Source organism: Caloenas nicobarica, chromosome 7 (genome assembly GCF_036013445.1).
Source record: "Caloenas nicobarica isolate bCalNic1 chromosome 7, bCalNic1.hap1, whole genome shotgun sequence".
In the NCBI taxonomy this organism is placed as follows: Eukaryota; Metazoa; Chordata; class Aves; order Columbiformes; family Columbidae; genus Caloenas; species Caloenas nicobarica.
This window is the reverse complement of record NC_088251.1, coordinates 29793070-29816835: the sequence shown is the minus strand read 5'-3', so window position 1 is coordinate 29816835 and position 23766 is coordinate 29793070. Positions and strand designations below refer to the sequence as shown.

At 38.9% G+C, this 23766-nt stretch overlaps 1 protein-coding gene across 12 annotated transcripts in view; it reads left to right on the top strand.

Annotated features, from left to right (window-relative positions):
* The window catches only part of LDB3 (LIM domain binding 3), a 128297-nt gene that overhangs the window by 41762 nt on the left and 62769 nt on the right, over window positions 1–23766 (top strand). For all 12 annotated transcript variants that reach the window (XM_065639102.1, XM_065639112.1, XM_065639110.1 and 9 more), the window contains one exon: window positions 13155–13230. In XM_065639102.1, coding sequence (XP_065495174.1) covers window positions 13155–13230 — 76 coding nt within the window. The remainder of the gene's footprint in view (window positions 1–13154; window positions 13231–23766) is intronic.

Genomic DNA, 23766 nt, shown 5'->3' with positions numbered 1-23766 from the left:
GTTGAGGCCTGCAAATAGTTCAAGATGATGGGGCACTCTCTTGATGCATGGAGTTGAATTCTCATCTGATGGCCCACTCTGGCTTTTTTTCTCTATTCTAATGAATGCTAGTGTTATTATGGAGGTATGTATGATAACTTTTTTAGAAAAGTTTATATTGCTCTGGTGTATTTTATATTTGCAAGTTAAGGCAAATCCTTTCTGATAATTTATTTCAGAACTTCTGTCTGCTTTTCTATTGGATCCTGGGTTTTTTATATCAAGAGAACGTTTTTCTTATTTGCTTTATTCAGTGGCTGACACTGTGGCCTGGCATTTAAAACTACAAGCCATCACCTTTCCTGTCAAAACACACAGAGGAAAGCTTCCCAAATCTGTGACTAACGAACAGATTGTCCTAATATGTGTCACAGATGCAAGTCACTTAAAACAGTAATTTTGATCGAGTGTTGTCAGGGATATTTGAGGTGAACAACTGCTGTGCTTTTGTACCTGCTGACCTCTGAATTACAACACCAGCAACAATAGTGGCTGTATCTTAAAATTTTTTTTAAAAAAGGTGTTTTATGGCATCCAGGAGGTCAGCTTATGTATTGTTTATTATTTGTTTAATGATTGAAGTAATTCTTAGTTTTTCTTACAGTGTTTTCAGACTGCTAAAGCTTTATTTATTATGGCAGACATTATTCTTTGTCCATATAATTTTAGTAGCAGTATCATTATTTATTGCATTCTTGTTCTTTCTGTTGTTTCTTTTATATTTTTTAAGGCTTGCCATGTTTCTTGGTTCCAAAACAATAGCATGTGATTCAGGTAATCGACTTAAATGGATAATGAACCGTCAAAGTAAGCAGTAATGGAGTGTTTCACAGACTGAAATATGCTTGCATGGATTAGTAGGTGTAGAGGAGTTAAGATCCATTTTGAAAAGAACAAAAATGGCATAAAGTGATATGAAATACTGTTAAGCACAAAAGAGTCAGGCAGCTTCTTTGTTAGCAAGTGAGAACTTTCACAGACGCTTTAGCTCTAAACGTAACACAATTCATAGAATCTCCTCTTTAGTATCACAGTTGATTTTTGATTTGTGATGCTAGTTTGCATTGGTGACCCGTTCAGCCTCACCTGAATTATATGGGAAAAACAAATGACAAAGACTGAAAAGTAACTTTTTTTTTTTTAAAGAATGTTGTTTCTTAGGTGATTAGGGGCTATTAAAAAAAAATGTGCTCAGAGACATTAAGCTGGCTTTTACTTTGCACAATTCAGTATTTTTACAAGCTAAACCCTGTCAGCATGTGATCTCAGCCAACTGATGTATACATAGAACCCTATTAAAGATCCAGTATCCCAATGTGTTGAACAGAAGGTGTCTCCACAATATTTGGGAAGTTAGATTAATCTCACCTTGAAAAATCATTTTTCCTAGGCACAAATGGGTTAATTCACCTAAGTATGAAAAGGTTGTGGCAGTTTAGTTGCCTGCCCAAAATTTATGATGAAACATACTTTTTTCAATCAAAAGAATTTTACGGAGATTGTATTGGTGAGAGGGAGAATAGTTAGCATGAAAAATATGGGAGCAGTCACTAGTGATAGTAACTTTCAACCAAATAAGAAGAAAACAGGAGAAAGGCAGTCTTCTGGGACTTAGTTACCAGGAAAACGACTGTGCTAGGATATCATTTCTACTTTTTTTTAGACATCGCTTGCAGCAATTAAACTGGAGTGTAGTGCTCTATGACTATGGAAAACCAAAGCAAGTTTTCATACAGATTGTAGAGATGAATACACTCGATTATCTAATTTGCATAAAAGTATGGAAACATTGTGAATCTTTTCAAATGGAAAAGGCATATATGTGCATTAGGAAATTGTCTGTTGTGATGGGAAAACTTATGATGATCTTGGACATTTATGTGAAGTAGTCACATGGCTCTATAGAATATGTTTCAAGGTCATGGAATGCCTTACCAGGCAATCTGTGGCTTGGTTTTGCTGTTGCAGCACTGCAAGTAGAAGTGAGCTTGCTTGTTTAGTCTATAAGGCCATTGAAGAAGCAGTGGAACATGAAATCTAGGCATAAACACTCTGAAAGAAAAAGCTCTTTTTATTTTTCTAATGGTTCTTGGCTCTCGAGAGCAGTGGCCTTTCCTTTTATTGATCCTAGCCATGAAGGTTTAATGAGCCTGGTTTATAACTTGACAGCTCAGACAGAGTTTGCTACTACTCACTTTTATTATCACACTTAAGTTCCCTGTGGAGTTCTCTTTTTCAGGGCGGGGAACCGGTTATTTTTTATTTGGCTGTCAAGAAAAGCTGTATGTGGTGCCAGGACTTGTGCAGGACATGAGACTGCAAGACATCAAATGTAGCAGAAGGGAAACATTAAGAATGCCCATTCCTACTTGCCTGCCTAAGCAATGGGAGTCTGCACTGGCTATACAAACTTAGTTTTTCTTCAAGTCCCATCAATGTGCGTTGTTCAAGGTACAATAACGTAGCTCTTCAGAGAGTGCTTGGTGTGCACCGCTGGCCTGAGTGGAGTTCTCCATATTTCAGTCATGTAGATGTCTCATTATGAGTTCAGGAATTTGTGGATGTTTGGTGGGTTTTTTTCTGACAGCTTCCTTTGCTAAACTCCCTGTTAAAATTGTTAAAAACACCTCACCATGCTATGTTTTCACATGAAACCACAAAATTAGGATGGAGGTCTTGCCAGATATGCCAAAGGTTTGATCATGCAGCCAGAACCTGGCTTGAGCGAAACACTGCATATTCTGACTGCTCTGTTTCAGTGTCTGGCTGCCTTGTTCCCCAGAGCCTGCAGCGTGTCTCCCTGTGCTACTTTTGGGAAGCTAAAGGATGCAGACAGGCAAGTGGCAAGGAGTTGAAGTATTTGAACCATTCCTGGAGAAAGACACCTGTGATCCAGTGGTGTGGAAAGGTATGGGACCCTCCAGACCACCTCTACTTCCTTCTGTTTAGAAGACAAAAGAATACATCTAGAAAGTGAATTCTCTTTTTCTGAAGAAAAGAGAGCAGCATGAGGGGAGAAGGAAAGAAGTTTCTTTGTCACTGTGCACTCTTACCCAGCAGAACTCCATGAGGCATGGCAGTATTCAGGCAAACAGGGCTGATATTCTAAAATATTAGATACTTATATAGATGCAGCTCGTTCCTTAGGAACCTACACTACTCTAGATGTACTGTGGGGGGATTGGTGCTAGTTCTACCAGACAGTGCTGTGGAAGCCTATGATCTTACTCTATAATGACCTGGGTTGTGGTGGAAAAAGACATTGCTTCGCTTTTAATTTTTTTGTGACCTCCTGCAGTGCAGTTCTCAGTCATTTTTCAGTATCAGTTTCTAATCAGTTACTTGAGCTGCACAGCTGTCCTGAGGCATTTTAGTTCTGGGCTGGTCAAAGTTCATCTTTAACTGGCTGGCTGTCCCACAGAGACTGGGCCATCAACTTATTGTCCTGCAGTATTCAGTTCACAGGTGAAAAACAAAATGCATATAAAATCTATTTTTATTTCATACAAATGGTTTTCTTTTTTAAATTCACAGTAAATGCAATGCACAAGAGTGCAATATTATTAGTCGACATGTTTCACTGGAGCATCCACAGTGTTCATTTGATCTTAACTTAAGGAATCCGATCAGGCTCCTTGGAAAGGATTCACCAAATGTACTGGCTTAGTTTTGGAAAGTGCTGTAACATGAGTGCGCCTCATTCTGCTGGCACAAACATTCCTGTGACAGTCTGAGACTCCTGCCTTGGTGTCACCCTGCTCCTGCTGGAGAGGAGTAGGGGAGGTGCAGACTTTCCGTTGCTGGTGAGCATTGACACAACCTCCCCCCCAGGCATGCCAGTGATGCTACTCTTCACTTCCAGACAGTCACAATTGCCTGACTTTTGCTGGAAAATCATGAGCTAAATAATCCTTTTCTCTAGTGAAAGGGAAAGTGTCAGAGGCAAAGCTATGAGAGACTTATGGTAAATATTTAATAGCTTTCCTTCTTCTGTGCAGCACCAAAAAATGGCTGATCTGGCAGTGTTTATTTCAGGCCTACTATAAATAAAGCATGTGGTGACAGCAAACTTCAAGCAAGGGGAATTCAGTGCTTATTGTAAACTGCTTTCTTTTGTCTGAAGCTGTGAATAGTAACCAACTCTGTGGATGTTTTAGGTCTGCTGATGGACACCTCTTAAATCAGAACCAGATTCAGGCTGCATTTGTGCTCAGAAGAATTAGAAGAGGGGAGCTATCCCAGTTTAAGAGTAAATTAAAACTATATTAAAATATTGATAAAACATGGTCTGAAATAGTGGTACTCAGACTATTCTGTAGAACGTTTCCTAAAAGCATTGTTGGAGAGGATTAGTAAAAACAAACAGAAAATGAAAATATGGATTTGAATTTTTTTCCCCTTCTTCGAATGACTCCTTTACATTCATCAGGCTAATGATGATTTGATTCAGGGACTGCTTACGTGTTAGGGGTAGAATCTGAGCCCATATGAATATGACTTTTTTTTTTCTTTTTTTTTTTTAAAGGAACACTAATGCTAGTGATAATTTGCTAGTGTTCGTGTTCAGCACTGTGAATGTATCTCCTGAAATCCATTCTTGGAGACACTGAGCTTTTCCTGGTTGCTCCTGCCTTTCTGACTGCAGTCTTAAAACTATGGAAGCTGAATGCCCAGTATCAAGTGACTACTCCCTGGATGAGGCTGCTGCAACCCTCTTATACTCAGGAGTACCACCTGGGACTCCCTAGCTAGCATAGCAGCACTGAAGAGTTTAGGGAACAAGGACCACTTCAAGAGTCCAGTAAGGATCTCTGAATTACTGAATGCAGAAGTGAGATGTTTGTGGCCACATCAGACTGATTGTGGATATGGATGCTTGCTTCCCATCAGAACACAGTATTTAACAACTCAGCCTTAAGTGTTGACAAAGATGTGCCGTTTGCATTCAATAACATTTCACTAGAAATTATGGACTCTCATAATATTTTCAAGTACAAGTATGTTGTCATAGAAATACAGCCTGAAGTTAGATGACACTTAAAACAGTTAAATAAGAGCATAGAAAGAAAAAAATTAGCAATGAAGCTCTGACCTTCAATCCATTCCCTCGAGTTCTACAGAAATTATGTTTAAATAGGCCAATATGATTCTCAGCAGGATATAAAGGTTACATTAAGAAAATACTGGTTAAATATCAGAGAGAAATAAATTCAAAGCTGGTGCAATGTTAGATATCCCATGTGATGTTCACTGGAATAATTATGCTATGGACTGGACCAAGTGCTGAGATCTGTGACCACGTGGACAGTGTGTTTTGGAGCCCTCCACAATTCACTCAGTGGGCACCTCAGTCTGTAGGTAGCTGCATGTACCTGTACTCAGGAAAGGTATTACAAAATCCGCCTTTGGAAAGACAAAAGTGGAGCAAGCAAACAGCTGCTTACATGCTTTACTGAATCACAATGTGGATAAATTTAAATTTTAAGCAGATTAGTAGGAAAAGGAGAGGAATACTAATGGTGGATGTGACATGTGATACTAGTTAGGTTATTTTGCTGAGATGTGTGACTCTAGAACTTTTGAGAGCCATCTGCCTCCAAGAGCCAAGGCTTCTTCCGCAAACTTCTGATGATGCTGTGTGCTCAAAGCATTAAAAAAGTCATATCCTCCAAGTGGATTAAGGAAGTTATCGTGTGTTACTGTGAGCTGAGAGGTGATGCTGCCTCGCTCCTTGTGAATTAAAGGTGAGTCCCATTGCATGCCTGGTTGTCTCTGCACGCAGGCATGGGAGGACAGTAGGATTTGTTAATAGATGTCAGGTTAGCATTTGGACAGACCCGTGAGTTGCTGTCTTTGAGCAGTAACATGTAATACTCTTAAAATTAATGAGCAGCTTTTTCCATGGAAAATGAAATAAAATATCAATGACAGTCACTGCAATAAGTATAAATATATTCCTTACATGAGCAGTTTAATTCAATGAACTGCTGTTTACACTCACTGCATAAAGTGTCCTTGTTAGTTTTAGAAAAGAGCACGGAAACTGTGGATGTATGCCAAGGCTTTAAAGTGCAATGAACTTTTCATTACAAGGAGATTCTACTTAGGGATTAGAACTGTTCTCAGAGTGCACGTCATATTTTTTCTTCCCCCAAACATCAGCTTAGAGGGGAGGTTAAAAATCACCATTTTATTTGTCAGAGAAATATTCTCTGGATGAGCTAAAGATAATATCCATGTGAATCCTTTCACGTATTATATTGCACTCACCATGGAAAGGTCAAGATGGGTATCGTGGGCACATCTCACCAGAGTCAATGGGCTGACACAGCTTACTAAATACATATGACAGTTGTAATCTTTCAGACAAAGCGTTACTGGTTGCATTCTGCAATGAGGAAGTAAATACGTTATCCAAAATGTTACAGTAGACCGGAATGTAATAGGGCCGTGACCTTTTCTTATTGATTAATATTGATTAGCTTAAGCGTGGTCATGTCAAAATGTAAATTACACTCTTGAAGCTAATTGGAATGGATAATATAGTATTTTTAAGAAGTGGAATGAGGAATTGTTCAATCAAGTAAAACACTAAGGCTTTACTAGATCAATCTTGTAATGTGTTATTTGTGCATGTGAAGTTTGTAGTTTCCTTGGATCCTTTTTACCATGCTGTTTCTTGCCCATCAGCCACTATTAATGTTGTCAGAGCTTGGTTTTTTTTCACAAAATTCTAATTGTTTATGGCCCCATTGTTTCTTATGGAGAGAGCAGCGATAGGCCCAGGTCTGTTCTGCCTGGCTTTCTTGCATCTTTAGGAGCTGCCCACCTCTTGGTGTCTGTGCTCTACCAGGCTGGTGTCTGGTGCTGCACAGCAATGTGGGGCACTGGGTCCAGGCTGGCCCTGTCGTGCTTCTGCATTGCTGTAATGACAATGTCAAACAATACTTGAGTACCTCAAAAGAAAACAAATTCTTTTGACTGACTTCCTTGACTTACGAGTCTTAAGACCTGGAGTTATGTTTCCAGTCAAAGTCTCTCAGATACAGGCATTAATGGAAAGTTCATTGAAGTGTTTTAGCTTGGAAACAGAAAAATCAAAGGCCTGAATAAGGTGGGCTATAGTTACAATCTAATTATCCATGTTCACTAATTTTCCTTTCCCATATATGTCAATTAGAAATGCTCTAAAAGCCATACGGCACACTACGAGGTCCACATCCCAAGTAAGAGGAATTACAGGAATATCAGCTAAGTAAATATGCTTCGTTAACAGCTTCAGTAAGCTAAAAACGTAATTTGTGGTCAGGATGCTCAGTGTATCCCGAGTTAGGGTTTTGGTTTTAGAAAATGTTGAGTGACAAGGGGAAAAAAACAGACAAACTCTGCATAGCATTAGAAATCTGTTTGGAACTGGACAACACTTGAACTCCTCTTCATGAACAGAAGGCAGTTACAAAGCTTTTTATTATCCTTCCGTGAATCGTCATATCTTTGAAGCTTGGCTGCAATTCCATGATTCTGGAACTGGCTCTTTAGGGTGCTGCTTTACAGCATCCCCCAGTGCTGTGCTGAAATCTGTCCCTGAATGACTTTTGCCCTCAGGGAAGCCGTTCAGAAGCCAAGAGATGCAGGACTGCAGTGGAGCCTGATGATACTTGAATGGGAGTAATCTAAGTCTCAGGTACACTATCTGCATGGCAGGGGAAAATTAAACAGGGGAAATCACTAGGGTTCAGGTGTTTTACAGCCAAATAACTTATATAAATATTTTTGATACTTGATTCTTTCAAATTGTTATTGATTATGTTTACAGGGGAGAGCTGAGTCACCTCTCAAGACCAGGGTATGGTAGGCCACATATAAGCACTGAATCTTTATTCAGTTCCTCTTCTGCTTTTTGTTAATAACAGCTAATTCTTTGCTCTAGACTATTCTTTCCATAAGCCATTTTTTTTCTGCTCTTCTTAAACTAATAAATTGTTCTATTATTTGTTTGTTTACCTTAGATTTTTTATCATCTTTCAGTAATTATAAATAAACAATATGATAATAGAATCATTAATAAATCACTATGCTGAACTTGGAGATTTCAAGTGAGACACTGTATCTGAAGGTTATATACTGTTAAGCTTTGGTCCCTCTGATAATTTTGATGGTATTTCAGCCTCTCTCTTTTGATTCTCTAACACCATTCTCTATAGCTAGGCAATCCAAAATCTGCATAGAGCCAGTTTATTATTTCAAAAATCTCAGCTTTATGCATACTTCTCTTGAGTTCTTTTCCTTTCCTTCCTCCCTTCCTTCCTCCCTTCCACAAAATTCTCCAAGGCTGCTTCTCTTTTTCCTTCCCTTTCTATCTCATAATGTTTGTGGGTGCCCCTGACTCATCATCCCTCTTAAGGGAAAAAGGTTATTACATACTTCCAAACAATTTCAATTTTTTTGGATAGCAGCTTCCCTTTAGGTTGGTGCCATTTGTGCATAAGGAGTTTTCGTCCATGTATTGCTGTGAGTATGAACATTAGCTCTGGAAGGCGTAATTGCCTGTCTTGCAATCTGAGTGCAGCACAGTGCAGGGAAATAATTAACAAATCAGTCATCCAGCCAAATGCTAATATTTGCATTCGCCATTGATATATAGAGAGTAAATCTGCTGATGGAAATACTTTTCAATTTAATTGCAGGCCCAGTTGATATCCTGAGAAAGGGAAAGTAGGTCTCATCCTAGCCCTAAAGTGATTGCAGCTATATTTAAAGTACTGTGAAATGTTCAGGGTTTTGTCTTTGTGATTCTCATGGGAGTCACTAAGACTGTTTCCTGATGGCCCAGGTGAGGCTTAGAGAGTTCAACTGTGGTGTCAAAAGACTCAAGATTTTCTGTGCAAGCCTTAGAAACAAGAAGCAGCTTTGGTTTTGCTACTCAATTCACTATTTAGCTGAAGATTTAACTGACACGTTACTAGTCTTAGCACTTACTAAATAGACACCTTAAATTGATAACTGTGAATAGTATGTAGTCTGTCCCTTTTATGTCTCTTCTCCCCACCCCACTAAATTGTAAGGAATATTTTTATATTAAAACAAATATCAGAAGCACAATTCTACATGCTCTATTGTTTTGCATCCTCCTATGTGCTCACCCACATCACTCCAGAATTACTCCACTTCAATTAGGTGCTAAGTAAAATATGTAAAATGTTTTCTAAGCATTTCTAACCCTAATCTGATCTGGTTTATTACCTTTCTGTGCACTTGATCCTTTTTCATTTCCTAGTGGTTGAAAGATTAAGATGCTCCAAAAGGTATAAATAAGTGCTCACGTAAAATAAAATTAAAGCAAAAGCTTAAAAGAAAATAAATGTTGATTTTAGCTGTCCTGAGAATTAGAAAAGAGAGGCACCGGTGAAGGTATGAAGTTTTAGAAATCCACATGAAGATGAAAAAGAGCGTTTATCTGTTACATCCCATCACCTCTCTGCAAGCACAGTGTTGTGTTCACCTGAAGACCCTTTGCAGCCCTTCCTTACACAGGCAGCTCCTCTTAACGCAGTTGACTCATAATGAACCTGTGTTCTGAGTGCAAAGATACCAGGATTGAAGTCAAGTGCTCTACAGTTAAATGTATATTTAGGTAGGTGAGAACAAGTAGAAATTTTGACAGCCATATCAACAGTACTACATCAAAATTGAACAGCTTTGCAGAACTACATCCATTTTGGTTTTGAACTTCATTAAGACAGAGAACCAGTATTGAGGGAGAGGGGAGGTGTATCTCTGGAAAGGAGGAGAATTTTAAAAATATCAGAATGATGCATTTAGTCATCATAAAACTGGTTTGAGTTTTCATTTTGAAGTAAGGCTCTTGTTTCCATTTTTAACTTTGAAAATATAGAACAAAATGTCCAGAAGTCAAAATCAAATTAATTGCTTCAGAAAAGACAATCCTGATGGAACATTTCAATATCGAATCTAAAATTATCAGAGTCATTTGTGAAATTTGGACTTTGATCCTCCACTAGCCTTACTAAGCAAGTACAGTCCCTGAGTGTTTGGAATAAAATAATTTTGCAATCAATGGATTAAAATGTAAACCTGGGGACACATGTTTGCAACAGCACCATGATCACTTGAAAAGCAAACTTGTGTTGTGGCAGGATTAGATTAACCTGGTAAAAAAGGGAGGAAAACAGATGTCCTGAACTTGCAGATTTTTTTTTTTCCTGAGGAGTAATGGCTCTTATGTAAATAATCACTTTATTGTCTAAGTGCATTCACTTTCATTCTACAAATTGACTTCACCTCTTCTGCCCTTTTCTCTGGTGCAAGCCTCCGCTAAATCCAGCAAGCCTCATCATTCTGTTTTTAAGCATCAAAGCTATAAATATCCAGGGCAGAGTTATGTAGGAAACTCATTGTTTCAAAGTAACATGTTGACAGCTCAGAGTCAGTGTGAAATAAAAATCTTGGTTGGATACTGCTGTGAATGACTGATGTAGCTTATCAGTAAGGTGGAAGGAATACAGCTTTTTAACATCATCTTCTGTGGTCGGGTAGTGAGGGGAAAAACATACACGTACAATAAACAACAGAAGTGATGGAGTTGTCTGGTAAATAAATTCCTTTGTGCAATACAAGTATTTTCCAGTTACACGTCAAATATGCAGTGTGTGTTGTTCGCTGTACCTCTGCGTGTGACAAACAACGTTTACAGGGCTGAGCAGCTTTGGCACTAACATTCCTGATGGAGGGAGGGGCAGAGGGGACACTGCATCTGCTCTGTCTGGCTCTGGTCTGGAGTATGTTCAGGTGCCCCCATGTAACTTCACAGGAACAAATGGGTGTGCCCAGGCATGACACCAACAGAAGGAGGATAAGAATCTCCCCCTAAATCTTTATCTGTTCATAAATTTTCACAGTCATTTTTCAGTAACTCTGACAGTGTTCTGGGCTGCAGCTGATTTTTTTAATATTATTCTTACTCCTTTTTTTGCTGTCTTTCATGATACATGTGCATGTTTTATGAATATGACTTGTTTCTCTTTTTAAGCTAAAATGGTTGGAGGAAGGATACAGCACTCATTCCTGAGGGAAGATCAGTTAGTAATTCACCCAAGGAAAGTTTGTTCTAGGCAGTAAGTGATTAGCTCTTGTTCTTAGAACTCGAAGGTATATATTTCACAGATAATTATGTCTAGCGGAGTATATTGTGATATATTCTGACTGTGAGTGTCAACGTTAGTGCCTTTTGCAATTTTCTAGCCTCTTATTTCAGGAACAGTTTGTCAGTGAATTTCACAGGTTAATTACCCATTGTTTAACAAAATGCCAGTTTTCGTTGTCTCCTCTAACAGTGTTCATTTTCTTAGTATCTCGTTGTGAGATAGGCATATATTACATTGTCTTTGTTTTCAGCTCTCGAAGTAGCATAATTTCTGTATTTTCTACATGGAAATCTTCCAGTTCCTGTAAGGATTACTCCTTTTTCCTGGTTTATTGTTTGTTTACTCCTGCTTATGGAAATGTTTTTCTGCATGGCAGCTAAAGCTAAATAGACAGCTCAATATGAAGCGAGGAATTAATGCTGGGATTGTCACCATGGATGAGCCTGGTTTTTGTGTGGCTCAGCATTCTGTCTCTGCTAGCTGCCACTGGTAGGTATTTCAGAGGGAAGTGCAACACAGCCCTCAGTAAGGAAATAATGAACCTAATGCAGAAGGTCTTCCTCTGCCAGTCTTTTAAGTTGCGCCATGAAAAACGAGAATCTCTATGGCCTCTTATTTGTACGCAGTCTAAAGCAGTTGTTGGGGGTTTTGTTGTAAGTATAAATATCCAATCCTTTGTGATATCCTGCTATTCTCATAGTCTCGATGTCTTGTAACAATGAGTTTCACCTTGGGTTAACCAAGTACTCTAGGAAAAAATGTTTGCCTTTATCAATTTTATATATGGTGTCTTTTCAATTTCACTTAATGTCCAGGAACGAAGCTTTAGTTCCCTTTTTTCTACCATTTGTTATTTTCTAAGCTTCTGTAATGTCTTCCCTTATTCATCAACTGCCTAGAGCAAACAATTCCAAATGTTTCAGTCACTTCTGCTCTGTTTATGTGCTTTTAAGTAGTTTCATTTCATTTTTTTACCTGTTCAAATTTTGAAATTTGCTTTTCAAAGATGAGAATTCCAGGCATAATTCTGATCTGTAGGTTGCCAATAGGATATTACTTGTGTAATGTATAATGTATGTGTATATAATTTATGTATAATGCAGAATGATTTTGACTCTTTTTACATTTTTCATTTCATTCGCTCTGGTGATCCCATGTGTACTGGAAAGATTTTAGGGGAGACTTCAGTGCTACGCAGGTTCTTGCAACACATCCACAAATACATCTTCGCTTACCTGAACATACCAGAGTGCTTCAGTTAGCATTTGTCACTGTGCTTTATTTGTTATGTTCCAATGAAAGGGCATATTGTGTGTTTTGAAAGCATTTCAGTAGGATTTATTTATTTTATATAATCATGTGCATACATTTGTCAAATACAGGTGAAAGGCGGGCATTTGGAGTGGAGTGTGGTTAATTCAGTAGCTGTCTGCTTCTTTTGAAACTGAATTGTCTGAAATGAAGCCCATGTTTTTTCCTGCAGAGAGGTTTAAACTATGGCAGCTGCTATACAGTTTAAACTATTAAATAACGATCTTTTGAGGACCTAATCGAGAGGCCTCAGTACTGAAATTTAGTCTCTGCATTTTAAGACACTCCTAAGTCCCATTTTCCAGAGTGCTGCCCAAACCTGAATTTATGTAGTTGTGGCTGATTGGCACCTACGAAAATGCAGCTTGTCACAAGGTACTGGAAAGCAGATGATCTCCCAAGTCAGATGCTGCTTCCATAACTGGTGGCTTTTCATCATTTAGAGAAACTATATCAAACTTTTTCTCACATTTAAGACCTTTGTATATGAGGATGTAGAAAAAGCATGATAATCACTAGAAAAAGTCTAGGCTATGCTTATCTCTTACTCCTGATGAAGCAACATTTTTGCTTGAAATTAGAGCTGAAAAATAGGAGTCCAGATTGCTAATCTTTTTACCTTTTTTTTTTGTCCCCCAGATCTAAACGTCCAGTGCCAGTTTCAACCACAGCGCCCAGAATTGACTCTCCCAGGGCTGTAATTCCCCACCAGAAGGTACGTGACACGTTTCTCCTCAGCCAAAGTTAATGCCATTTTTATCTACCACAGTGAAGGTAAATACCTACTACAGGAAATAGCTTTTGCCCACCTCAAATAAGTAAACATTGAATGAATGCACAAGCAGAAAAGCTGCCACAATGCAATGTATTAGTGTTCTGTATATTGTCAATTTCTGATTAGCAGAACCAACGCATTCAGCTATCCTCTGGTGATCTGGTCTAACCTGTTCTGAGCAGTTCGTTTTCATCTAGGCTGCAAGAGGCTGCCAAAGCTGCTCAGAAGATACATTTGCTTTTGTAGATTCTTGGGGAAAACCTTTAGACTGTGCTTCAGTGTATCCAAATCCTAACTACAACTGAAAAGACACGGATTTGGAAAGAGGACACTAGGGCATTTGAAAGCCTGCATCATACTGCATTCTTGTCACATTATGCAAAAGACATGAGAATAAAAAATAAAGAGGATAAGTCAATTTAATGAAAAACCACAAGCAGCAGAGGAAATGGATGGCTTGGTTTCTGTTGTCAAAGCTTGTCATCTTCCATAAAATAAATGTTCTTATTAGAATAAACAGCATACATTGACTGTACCTGGCAACTCATCATCTGTATCTTTGGAGGCACTGAGGAGCAAGGATACCTGAAAGATGGTATATATATCTTTAGGCTCAAGTGCTGGGTAGGACATTTGTATTGCTGATGCATTTAATGAGAGAAATGGAGAGAGGAGGTAAAATCTCCATTGCTGCAACTTTACCCCTTCTGTGAGTGCCAGTTTCATCCCTAGCATGTAGTATCAGTAAGAAACACTGAAGATCAAAATACATGGGGAATTAGGTGATGTTCTACTGTTTTGGGCAGTTCTGTCTTCCGCATGGTTTTTAAACACCATGCTTTCCAAATTCAGAGCTCTGTAAGTAACATCATCCCTGTAATTGCTGCAAACATATTCAGACTAACAGAGAATAATGCACTTGGGAGAATAATTTGATTTAATTTTACTTTGCCAAATTTGAAATTTGACATTTATTAGTTGAGACAGAAATAATGTCATTTTGCTGCAGATGTTGTAAACTTTTTGGGAAGGGAAGATTAAATTAAGAAGTTATCTTGCCCAAGAGTTGTTTTGGCTTATATAATGATTTTATAAAAGTTATCTTGGAGAAAATTATTAGAAGAGTCACCAAACACTACTGTGAAATTCCTAGAACAAAACCAGTGGATCCTTGTTTTCACTATACTGCTGTTCGACTGCGCCAGCAAAGTAATAGGAAGGGGGAGAGAGTACTTATTTTCTCTCAAGAACTACACAGAATGCTGTTAGTTTTTAAGGGAGCAGGTAGACATGTCTCCTCATTCACCAAGACAAGACTGACAATTATCTTTTGAGACCCTCAGTAGCACCTGTGTAGATAGGACAGATTTGCCTACTTCCACCACAGGCACACAAAAGCTTTTAAACATCGAACTCTCATGACTCTATATTAGGTGCATTTCTTCCCTGCAAATGTCAATTTTAAAATTACTGCTGTAGGTATTCAAAGCCGTTTACTACACAAAATATCTTTCTTAACTATCTACCCAAAAAAGAAGTTAACTCCATGCACAGTAGTTTTGGGGTTTTTTTTAAAGGTCCTAATGGTGCCTTTGGCATATAAGCTATAAAGTTGCTTTACATTTCCTATTTAACCCTTCAGAGAGAGGTGAGGGTCAAAGGACTCACTCCTTTTTCAGGAGCATGTTGTCTGGCCCTTGAGCATTCTCTGCATCAGTGCTTAGGAAGGTTTGTAGGAGCCGTTGGAAGCAGCCTATACTGAATGGGCTACAGGCAGTACTTGCAGTTGGAAAAGAGATTTACTAGGACCTTTCTGGGGGCAAAGGGTGGCATCTAAGTGAAGGGATGGTGGGAAACAGGGTATCTAGCAGTGTTCAGACAGGTCTCTTAGGTGTGGGATGTTTGGCCCAGGGGAAGAGGCAGCAGTAGAGTGCTGGAGTGAGAAGCCTTTTGCAGGTCAGGAGGAATTACATTTGTGTCACTAGTGTACACTAGTAGACAACAGTAGTTTTAACTGAAGAAAAATTCTCTGAGGATGATCTGGAAGGGAAAGAAGGCATTGAACTATTGGAGAAGTCTCAAAATCCAAAGTAAATAGTCTTTACTGATACAAACAGTGGCATGGGGACGTTGCAATAAGTTATGTTACAGTAAATATACTTTAAAAACAAGGTTTATTTGCTTGTCCCTTTATTATTCGTAGTAACAGTATCGCTGTAAAAATGAAGAATTCTGTGACACATAGGCAGAAGATGTCACCTCCACAACACTGCTTGACAGTGTTCAGACTTTGATGGTTCACATGAAATGAATTCAATTGCATTTCAAAAAACAGAAAAAAACTACATTACAAGACAGTCATGACAGTGTTGTCCTCAAACATCAAGAGAAGTTTTTCTCGCCTTTCTCTGAGCCAAGGTTAAGGCATGGCAATGTCAGCTAAAAAATCTGCATGCGCAAGTTCAGTGTCTAGTATAAAACATAAATTCTTTTCTACATAATTGCTGATCTGATTGCAGCTTACACTAATGTTCAAGCATGTGTTTCTTCTTTGACTGCTATCATCATGGTTTTTGTGTTTCAGAAAAACAGGAATACACTCTTCTACAAAGATGTAAGGAAGCTATAAAATCCCCAGAATCTTCACCATGATAGAAATTTTTCTGCATTCCATAAGTAACATACATTCTCCCCTTTCTTGAGCTGATGATACAGGTTCTGCAGCCATAAGTGTGGCATCAACCGAGGTGTAGGGCTATTATAGGAAATAAAAGTTTGACTGATTTGCAATTTCACTATTTCCTTATCTGGCATTAATCTCAAACTTGAAACAATTTGATTTAGTTTAGTCAACTTTTTTTTTTATTTAGTCAAGTCTTTTGCACAGGTGTAGCATAGCTGGAAAAAAAGGCATAACTGATGCTGAAAGCATTCAACTAAGAAAAAGAGTAAGCATGAGTCCAAGGATTGAAACTAAGCCATCATCAGTCACCGAGTTCCTGCAGCTTTTTGGGCGGAGCACAACACTGGTGAAGACTCAACTCAGTGCAGTTCAGAATGTTCAGGCTGAAGCTTTAAGGCTAAGCATAGCTTTAACATCTGTCCCTTTGCATAAAGGTATTAAGACAGCCTCTTCAATTTTAATAATGTGACTAGGTGCTGTTGTGTTTGTGAACCAGTACTGAACACACTTATTTCAGAGCCCAGCGAAGATCTCTTGTCTCCTGCCAAATTTGGGAGCCTGTGTGGCTAAGAGAAAATAGATGTAGAGATGATTGACTTTTTAAGTAAAGCACAGGATGGAAGAGCTGGCTGAGCCAAACGCTGTTTGTTGGACGTCTTTGAGCAGAGTCATTTAATGCTGTGGTGCCTCCATTTCCTTTTTCCTATAAAAAGTTTAGTGGAACAGCTGCTGCTTGGGCATGTTGGGAGGTCAAATTCATTAGTATAGCGTGCATTCCTGTGCAATCAGCTCTAGGTGAACCTGCTTTAGCAGGTGGGTTGGACTAGATATCACCAGAGGTGCCTTCCAACCCTAACCGTTCTGTGAAATTGTTCTCCTAGAAGTGCAAAAGGTGGATAAAGACTATGGTTGTAGGAGAAGAGAAATAGAACATGGGCTGTCACAAGAAGAGAACCTGAAAAACTGATATCGTGTCTTCCCGTATAAACTTGTTTCTCACATCTCTGATAGATAAGGAGCATTTGCCTTTCGCAGAAATTGAATATTTCTTAAAAAAAAAATAACAATATCTCAAAATGGAAATTGAGCTGATTCATAGCTTCCTGTCTATTCCCAAATGTTTGAGACTCCTCTGCAATTATCAGTTTTAAGCTCATTCACTGACATTACGCTCCCCTCCTAGTAGAGGGCTGCTGTGGGTTCACAGCTCTTGCCCGAAGAGCAAAGCCCGTTGCTCAGTGTCGGAGCCTCCTCTCCTGGTCGGCTGCAGGGCAGCACCAGCCTTGTGCAGATCACAGCGTTTGCTCGCTTGTCCAGGCACACTGACTGGCAGACAGAATGGGACGAGAGAGATGGGAGACAGGGGAGCGTTTGCGACTGTTGGCTGCGTTTCATGTGATGTAATGCTGAGAGCTGTGCTGCTGTGCAGTGTTAGAAACCTTCACGTTTCAGAAGGGGTTTCAGAAATGCTGCCTTGATCTGGTTTTGCCACTAAACTGGTGGAAAAAAATATCCAAAATATCCTACTGGGAATAAACCAAGAGATTCTTTGTCAATCACAAGAGGAAAGAGCTAAATAAGTCGATTATTGGGCAGTAATTCTTTTGAAGTTATACAGCTGCTCTCTTAGCCATTTTTAGTTTCTTTCCTTTCTCCCCAAACACAGGGGAAACACCTACCTTAAAACTACTGTGAATATTAATGCAAAATGGAGAACAGTGACTTGGCAGTGCTGGGTTGCTGGGAATTCTGGTGCTGAGTTACCAGTGTGCTAGTATTCCAGCTAGAAATTGTTTGAGGAGTGAAACCAAAACTCCGTTCATGTCATAAAGGTGGGCAAAATCACCAACCATCATTTTTTATGGCAGTTCTATAGTTTTCCCTTTGCCTACTGTTAGTGTCCAGTAGCTCCAAAACTAAGAAAATGCATTTTCATTAAGGAAATACCTGGCATTTCTCTCATTAGCAGTCAAAACTGATACTTTATAACTAGATCCCTTTGCATGTCCCTTTATTATGGAGTATAGAAAGAAAACCCACAGGAAATTTAGATAAAAACCACAGGGTTTTCAAGGTAAAAAAATGTAACTCTGACTGTCCTTTTTCTTCTCTATTGCCTCTGCATTGGTTTTTTATATATATTTGTTTTGTCCCCCTCTGCCAGCATGTAAAACATTTGCATAAGTGGTGACTTATTTTATGAATGTGGCCTTGGGCATTTATTCCTCTTGTAAAACACATTTTTCAAGAGAATCCCTGTTTTATATTTATTTAATGATACTTGGAAGCTTGCAGTAGGCCACTTAAAATTTGGTTATTTGCTGGTTTTAATGTCAAGGTATAATGACTGAAGTATGTAATTCAAATGTATTAATTTAAAATAAATACTCTGAAAAGCACTTTTAGGATTATCTGTTTCTGCAGCCTCAGGCAACTATTAATGCCAGCTAAAATCTCTTCCTGTTTATTACTAAGGAAAATGTTCTCATTTCATTTTATCTGACTTATGTTTTTGATTCAGAACTTCCTAAATGTATTTAATATTATGATTAATTATATCCTCAGACCCTTAGGGGGTTTTTTTGCAATTAATTTTAAATAATCTGGCCATATCATCTTGATTTTTGTAAACGTAATCTCCCTAAACTTAAATATGCAATATAGAAAAATCCAAGAGGAAAATATTAAATATTTATCTTCCTCATGAACCTTAACATCAAAATCAGTAAATGACATTAATGATAATCACTACCAGCAAAAGTAGAACAGCAGAGGCCAAATTCTCTTCAGGGCTATGGTTTATGTAAGGCTGAGGGGGAGATGCCTGTAGGATGTTAAATATGGCAATGGAAGCAGTGCCAGCCCAAATGAGGCAAAATGTCACTGCAGGCCACCACCTGCTCTTGTCCTTGCTTTTGTTGAGGGCTGGCTGTGGGCTCCAGCCCTTGGCCAGGTTCATGTCCCCTGCCTGTCCATGTCCCCCAGAGCCAGATGGCAGCGTTACCGATGGGCTCTGACCGTGAGCATTGCAGCCTCTGGGTACCTGTGGTGACTGCACTTTGTCTGGGTCCAGAGGGAAAGGTGGAAGGGATCCTCTTCCTCTAGCACAAGCAACCTGGCCCAAGTTAGGCTGGATCCAGGATTTTAAGCTTCTGAGATAAACTAGAAACTGATACTATGGCTCTAGAGAAATCTAGAAATTGCCAAGCATTCAAATAATTATTGGGTATCTCAGCTATAGATTGTTTTATCCAAAGTGCATATTTACAAACAAAAGAGAAGGACAAAATAAGTACTTTTGAAACTGTATAATTCATTATTTTAAATCATGTGCTGATGAGTTCCAGTACTCAAGATTCTAGATTTGAAAGGCAAACATTAAAGAGATGTTAAAAATAATATTAGAATCTTGCTATTTATATTCTTGTCATTGAGCTTTTAGAAGTTAAATAATAAGGAAACTGAGAGTAAAGGTATAAAACACCCACCTGAAAGAGGAGTTTGTATTCCTCTGACAAAATTGCCCATCCTGCACAGAGCTGTGGTCACTACATGCTGCCCATAGCTGGAAGGAAATGAGGCAATTTAACTGAAAGGGTGCTCTGTGCTTCCCACAAAGTGCCTGGTACCCTCCAGTCCTGGGGATTTAGATGGTGTTGCACCAGAATGAGCTTGAACTGAAGGGCAGAAGCAGCGATAGGGTGTTTTAGCCAACAGGAGCCCAGAAGTTTTACATGAAACTTCCTCAGAACTCAGACGACAATTTACTTCCTGCATTGTGTTGCTGAAAAAGTATTTTTCTTTTTTGATATTACCTTTTATTTTGGTTTCGCTAAGTGGCATTAATAGCAAATCATTTACGAAACTGAAGCATAGTGTGCTGCATTTTTCCAGAATGAGATTTTGGTAGAATGTTTCTATTTTGAGCACCAGCACAGACTTTTATGGATATAGCTATTGTAGGAGAGATTCCTGTGACTTCAACTAAGACAACAGATCCTGCTGTCCTAGTTAGGAATATGATCTGGGCCACGACTGTAGGATCAAACACCCATCATCTACATCATGATGCACACATTCCTTCAGGTGGCAATTCTTAAGAAATGACGTGAAGAGAGGCATCCTGTGTGTTGAGCAGTGCCCGTTCTCACATTGGTCTGTTTGCTAACCCTGCTGCATGGCCTCATCAGCATGAACCAGAGCCTGCCCAAGCAATGCGGTGCGTGGGCTTCCACAACTTGAAATGTACTCATGGAAAATAGAATGGTGTGGGTTAGAATCATTGCGTTTTTATAATAATGGCATTGACTTTTATGTTCCTGTAATATCTGAAATGATTCTGACCTCAAGATATTTTTAAGACTTAATTATCCGAGAAATTAATGGACGGTGTTGTCTTTAGAGAAAATTATTGCTATGAGGTTGGCTATTAGCAAATGCTCTTTTAATGTTAAGCTTTATTTGTTGATTTCAACTAAACAGCAATTTTAAAATGCCTGAGTATGTTTTGCTTCCCTTATTTTGAAACGATGAGCTTCTTTTTTGAAAATCTGAAAGGTTGGATGCTTTGGCCCCAATCTATTTATTGCAAGTTTGTCAGTATGTTTAGAAAGCAGTAATTGCAGATATATTATTTTTGCATGTGTTCTATGATTGCTCTTTTCTTTTTTCTTTTCTTGGCCTGCATGTTTGCTACTACAGGAACCTGCTTGGGAAATCAATGGCAACAGAGCAACCTTCAGTCCTCTAACTAACACGGCGACTGGGCCTATGGGTAGTATTTTAGCAACCAATGGATCATTTTCAGGCTACCTCAACCAGCAAGAGATCAGCTTTTCAAATAGCTCTTCCTACTTAAAGACTACCGCAGTTAGATCTTCTGTGTCTTCTCAGTCTGTGACTCCTGATATTTCACCTGCAAAGAGCAATCTAGGTTCAAAACTAAGCCCCGTATTGACCGATGGCAATAGTCCTGTACAGCAGCTGAGCCCTGCAAGGCAGTATAACAACCCTATTGGCCTGTACTCAGCAGAGACTCTCAGGGAAATGGCTGAGATGCATAAATTAAGTCTCAACCGAAGGGCTTCGGAAGGTGGACTTCCTAGAGGGTAGGTAACATGGTCAAATATTTAATATTTCAATAAGTAATGAGTTTGCTGGGAAATGAATGTCTTAGTACCTACCCTGTTACGCATTTGTCTGCTTATCATGATTAAGATCTGGAACAATCACTAAACTTACCAGTACCTCCCCAAAACAAAAACACAGCACCATTACAGAATCACTCTTGGTCTTTGGTATCTGAATTGCAATATGGATTAGCTACAGTCACACAGCATGAGGAGGAACACTCTGAGTGAAGTACTTGTGATCACCTCAGGGTTCTGGCATTGAATGCATGCAGTGTCATAGAACCAAGGATCACTGTTATAGAAGCTGCTAGAAAACAGGTCTGATCTTTGGTGCTTTCCTAAAGAGAAATTGCTTTGGCCAGCAAATCTAACATGTTAGTCTACTGTAATTCCTTCCTTAGTATATTGTCTTTCCTATGCAAAATGAGTCAAATCCTCTGGTTTGAACATTGCCTGTCTTGCATCTATTGTCAGCCTTGCTCTTAACTTGTGTATATCAAGGAATGATCTCTAGATACTACCTGGGTAGTTTGAGCTCATGCTGTCAAGGTTTTCGGTGTTACCATATTGCAGATCAACTGTTTTATTAGGGGGTGTGTGAAGTGAGGAGCTTGGACTAGAGCACATGAAAAAAGCAATGAGAAATAGGTTTTCCTAATTTTTCTGCCTTCATGTATTCATTTGCAAACAAATCTCAAGTTTGTTTTTTAGTGGGTTTTTTTGTGCGTTTATTTAAAATGAAGCTAAATTTCCTGTTATGAATATGGTAAAAAGTATACTTTTGACACTAGGGACGTGGCTATATGTGGAAAACCAGAAAATTCAGGCAATCCACTCAAGGTCTGACAGCAAACACATTTTCATGCACTTTCTATTGCATTGCAGAAGCTCTTTGCAAGGGTAAAACCACGGGTTTTTAAATTGTAGCAAAGTAGGGATATTTTATCATAAAAAGCATATATACATGTTATAGATGACTCATAACTCTCTTAAGTGCTTGGCATTAACAATCCTAATTAACTTATCTGAAAAAATCCTATTCTCCCTTCTCATGCCAGATGATAATTAAGAAAAGCAATTAGTGTTTAAAAGAAAATAATTACAGTTAGTAAGCAAGATTGGCAAAATTAACCTCAGAATGCTTCTCTCTTAATTTACAGTTTTCTTGAGGAAAACTAATCCTTGTTTTATTGCAATATGCAGAGTTTCCTAGGAGTACCTCTCACTGTCTTTCTCCCACTGTCTTCATAACCCCCCTTAACATCTGCAAGGGTGAAGGGGCTGCATTTTGGATGGCTCAGCATTCTGACTGTTTCTTTGTTATCAGAAATGACAACACAGCTGCATCCATCGCTCACCAAACTCAATGTGAAGCATTCTATTGATTCCAGAGGTCATTGGGGTAGGACTACATAATATGGCAGTGATTGCTGGGGTGCAGGAAAGGCGTACCTGCAGAGAATGCTTCACTGTCTTCACTCTGCTACTCTTCCATGTTTTGTGTCTCCTTTATATGTACACATGTGCAGCCAAATATAATTCAAGTTCTCTGTTCGTGCATGGCTCTGGCAATATGCTCAATTACAACGCAAGGTTCTACCTTAGAACAACCACCTGAGATTTTTTTTTTTGGAGTTGGATCAAAATTTTAAGGAATTGCTGTCTATCTGCCTTTAATATCTGTAGCAATGATGAACAAATAAGAAAATTCGAGAAATCATCTAAATATTCCGTTAAAAAAATTCAGCCTTTATCTTGCAGTTCAGGAACAATCTGAAAAGATGAAAGAGCCCAGAGCTGCTAAGTACATGTACCTTTTCAGGTAATTCCTCTGCGGCTTTGAGAGTTCTACATCTCTGTTTACACGCAGAGAAAACTCAGAGTTCAATAATCCCATCATTCCCACTCCCACCTGAGTGTTACCCATGAAGTGGGAGGCATCTTTCTTACTGCCCTGGGGAGAGAACATGGAACCTGGAACTATCTTGGGACTTCATGTTGTCTGTGGTAGTCCTGATCTCATTGTGGGTACAAAGGAAAAAGTGCACAAGCAAAGCACTGTGAGCTCTGCAAAATCAGCTCTGGACTTTGTTGTGGACATTCTTATATAGTACAACATGAGATGTTACTTAAAGATTGTGACATTATGGTACTCCAAAGCTGTGAATTTATTATGCATTCATGAAAATGCATTTAGCAGTATGGTAGAAATTATGAGAAAATTCAGGTGTGGGGGGGGCTAGTCTTAAGGTACATTTTGTATTTCAATTTGATGTTCTTTTCACTGAATCTTTTAAACTTAATTGTGTGAAGTGCTGTTAGAGGTTTAGCTAAACCCTTTGGAAAAATCCTATCAGAAACCTAAAACTAATTTTGAGGTTATTTCCTTGACCTGTGGAGAATAACACGGCATCTGTTTCTCTGATGCACCTTTACATTAAAGCTTTGTCATCCAGGGCCAAGGTGAAAAATATAGAGGTGACCTGTTAAAAGTCTGGAACTTCATGTGCTGAACGCTCTGGAAAGGGGAGTATTAATAAACACGAAGAGTGACTCATGGCCTCTAACATGTGGTTCTTTTTCATTCCAGTGTAAGTTATTTTTCGCATTGTAGGTCAAGGGCAGTAAATACCTGTCCCACCACTACGTGCCAGGTGGCTT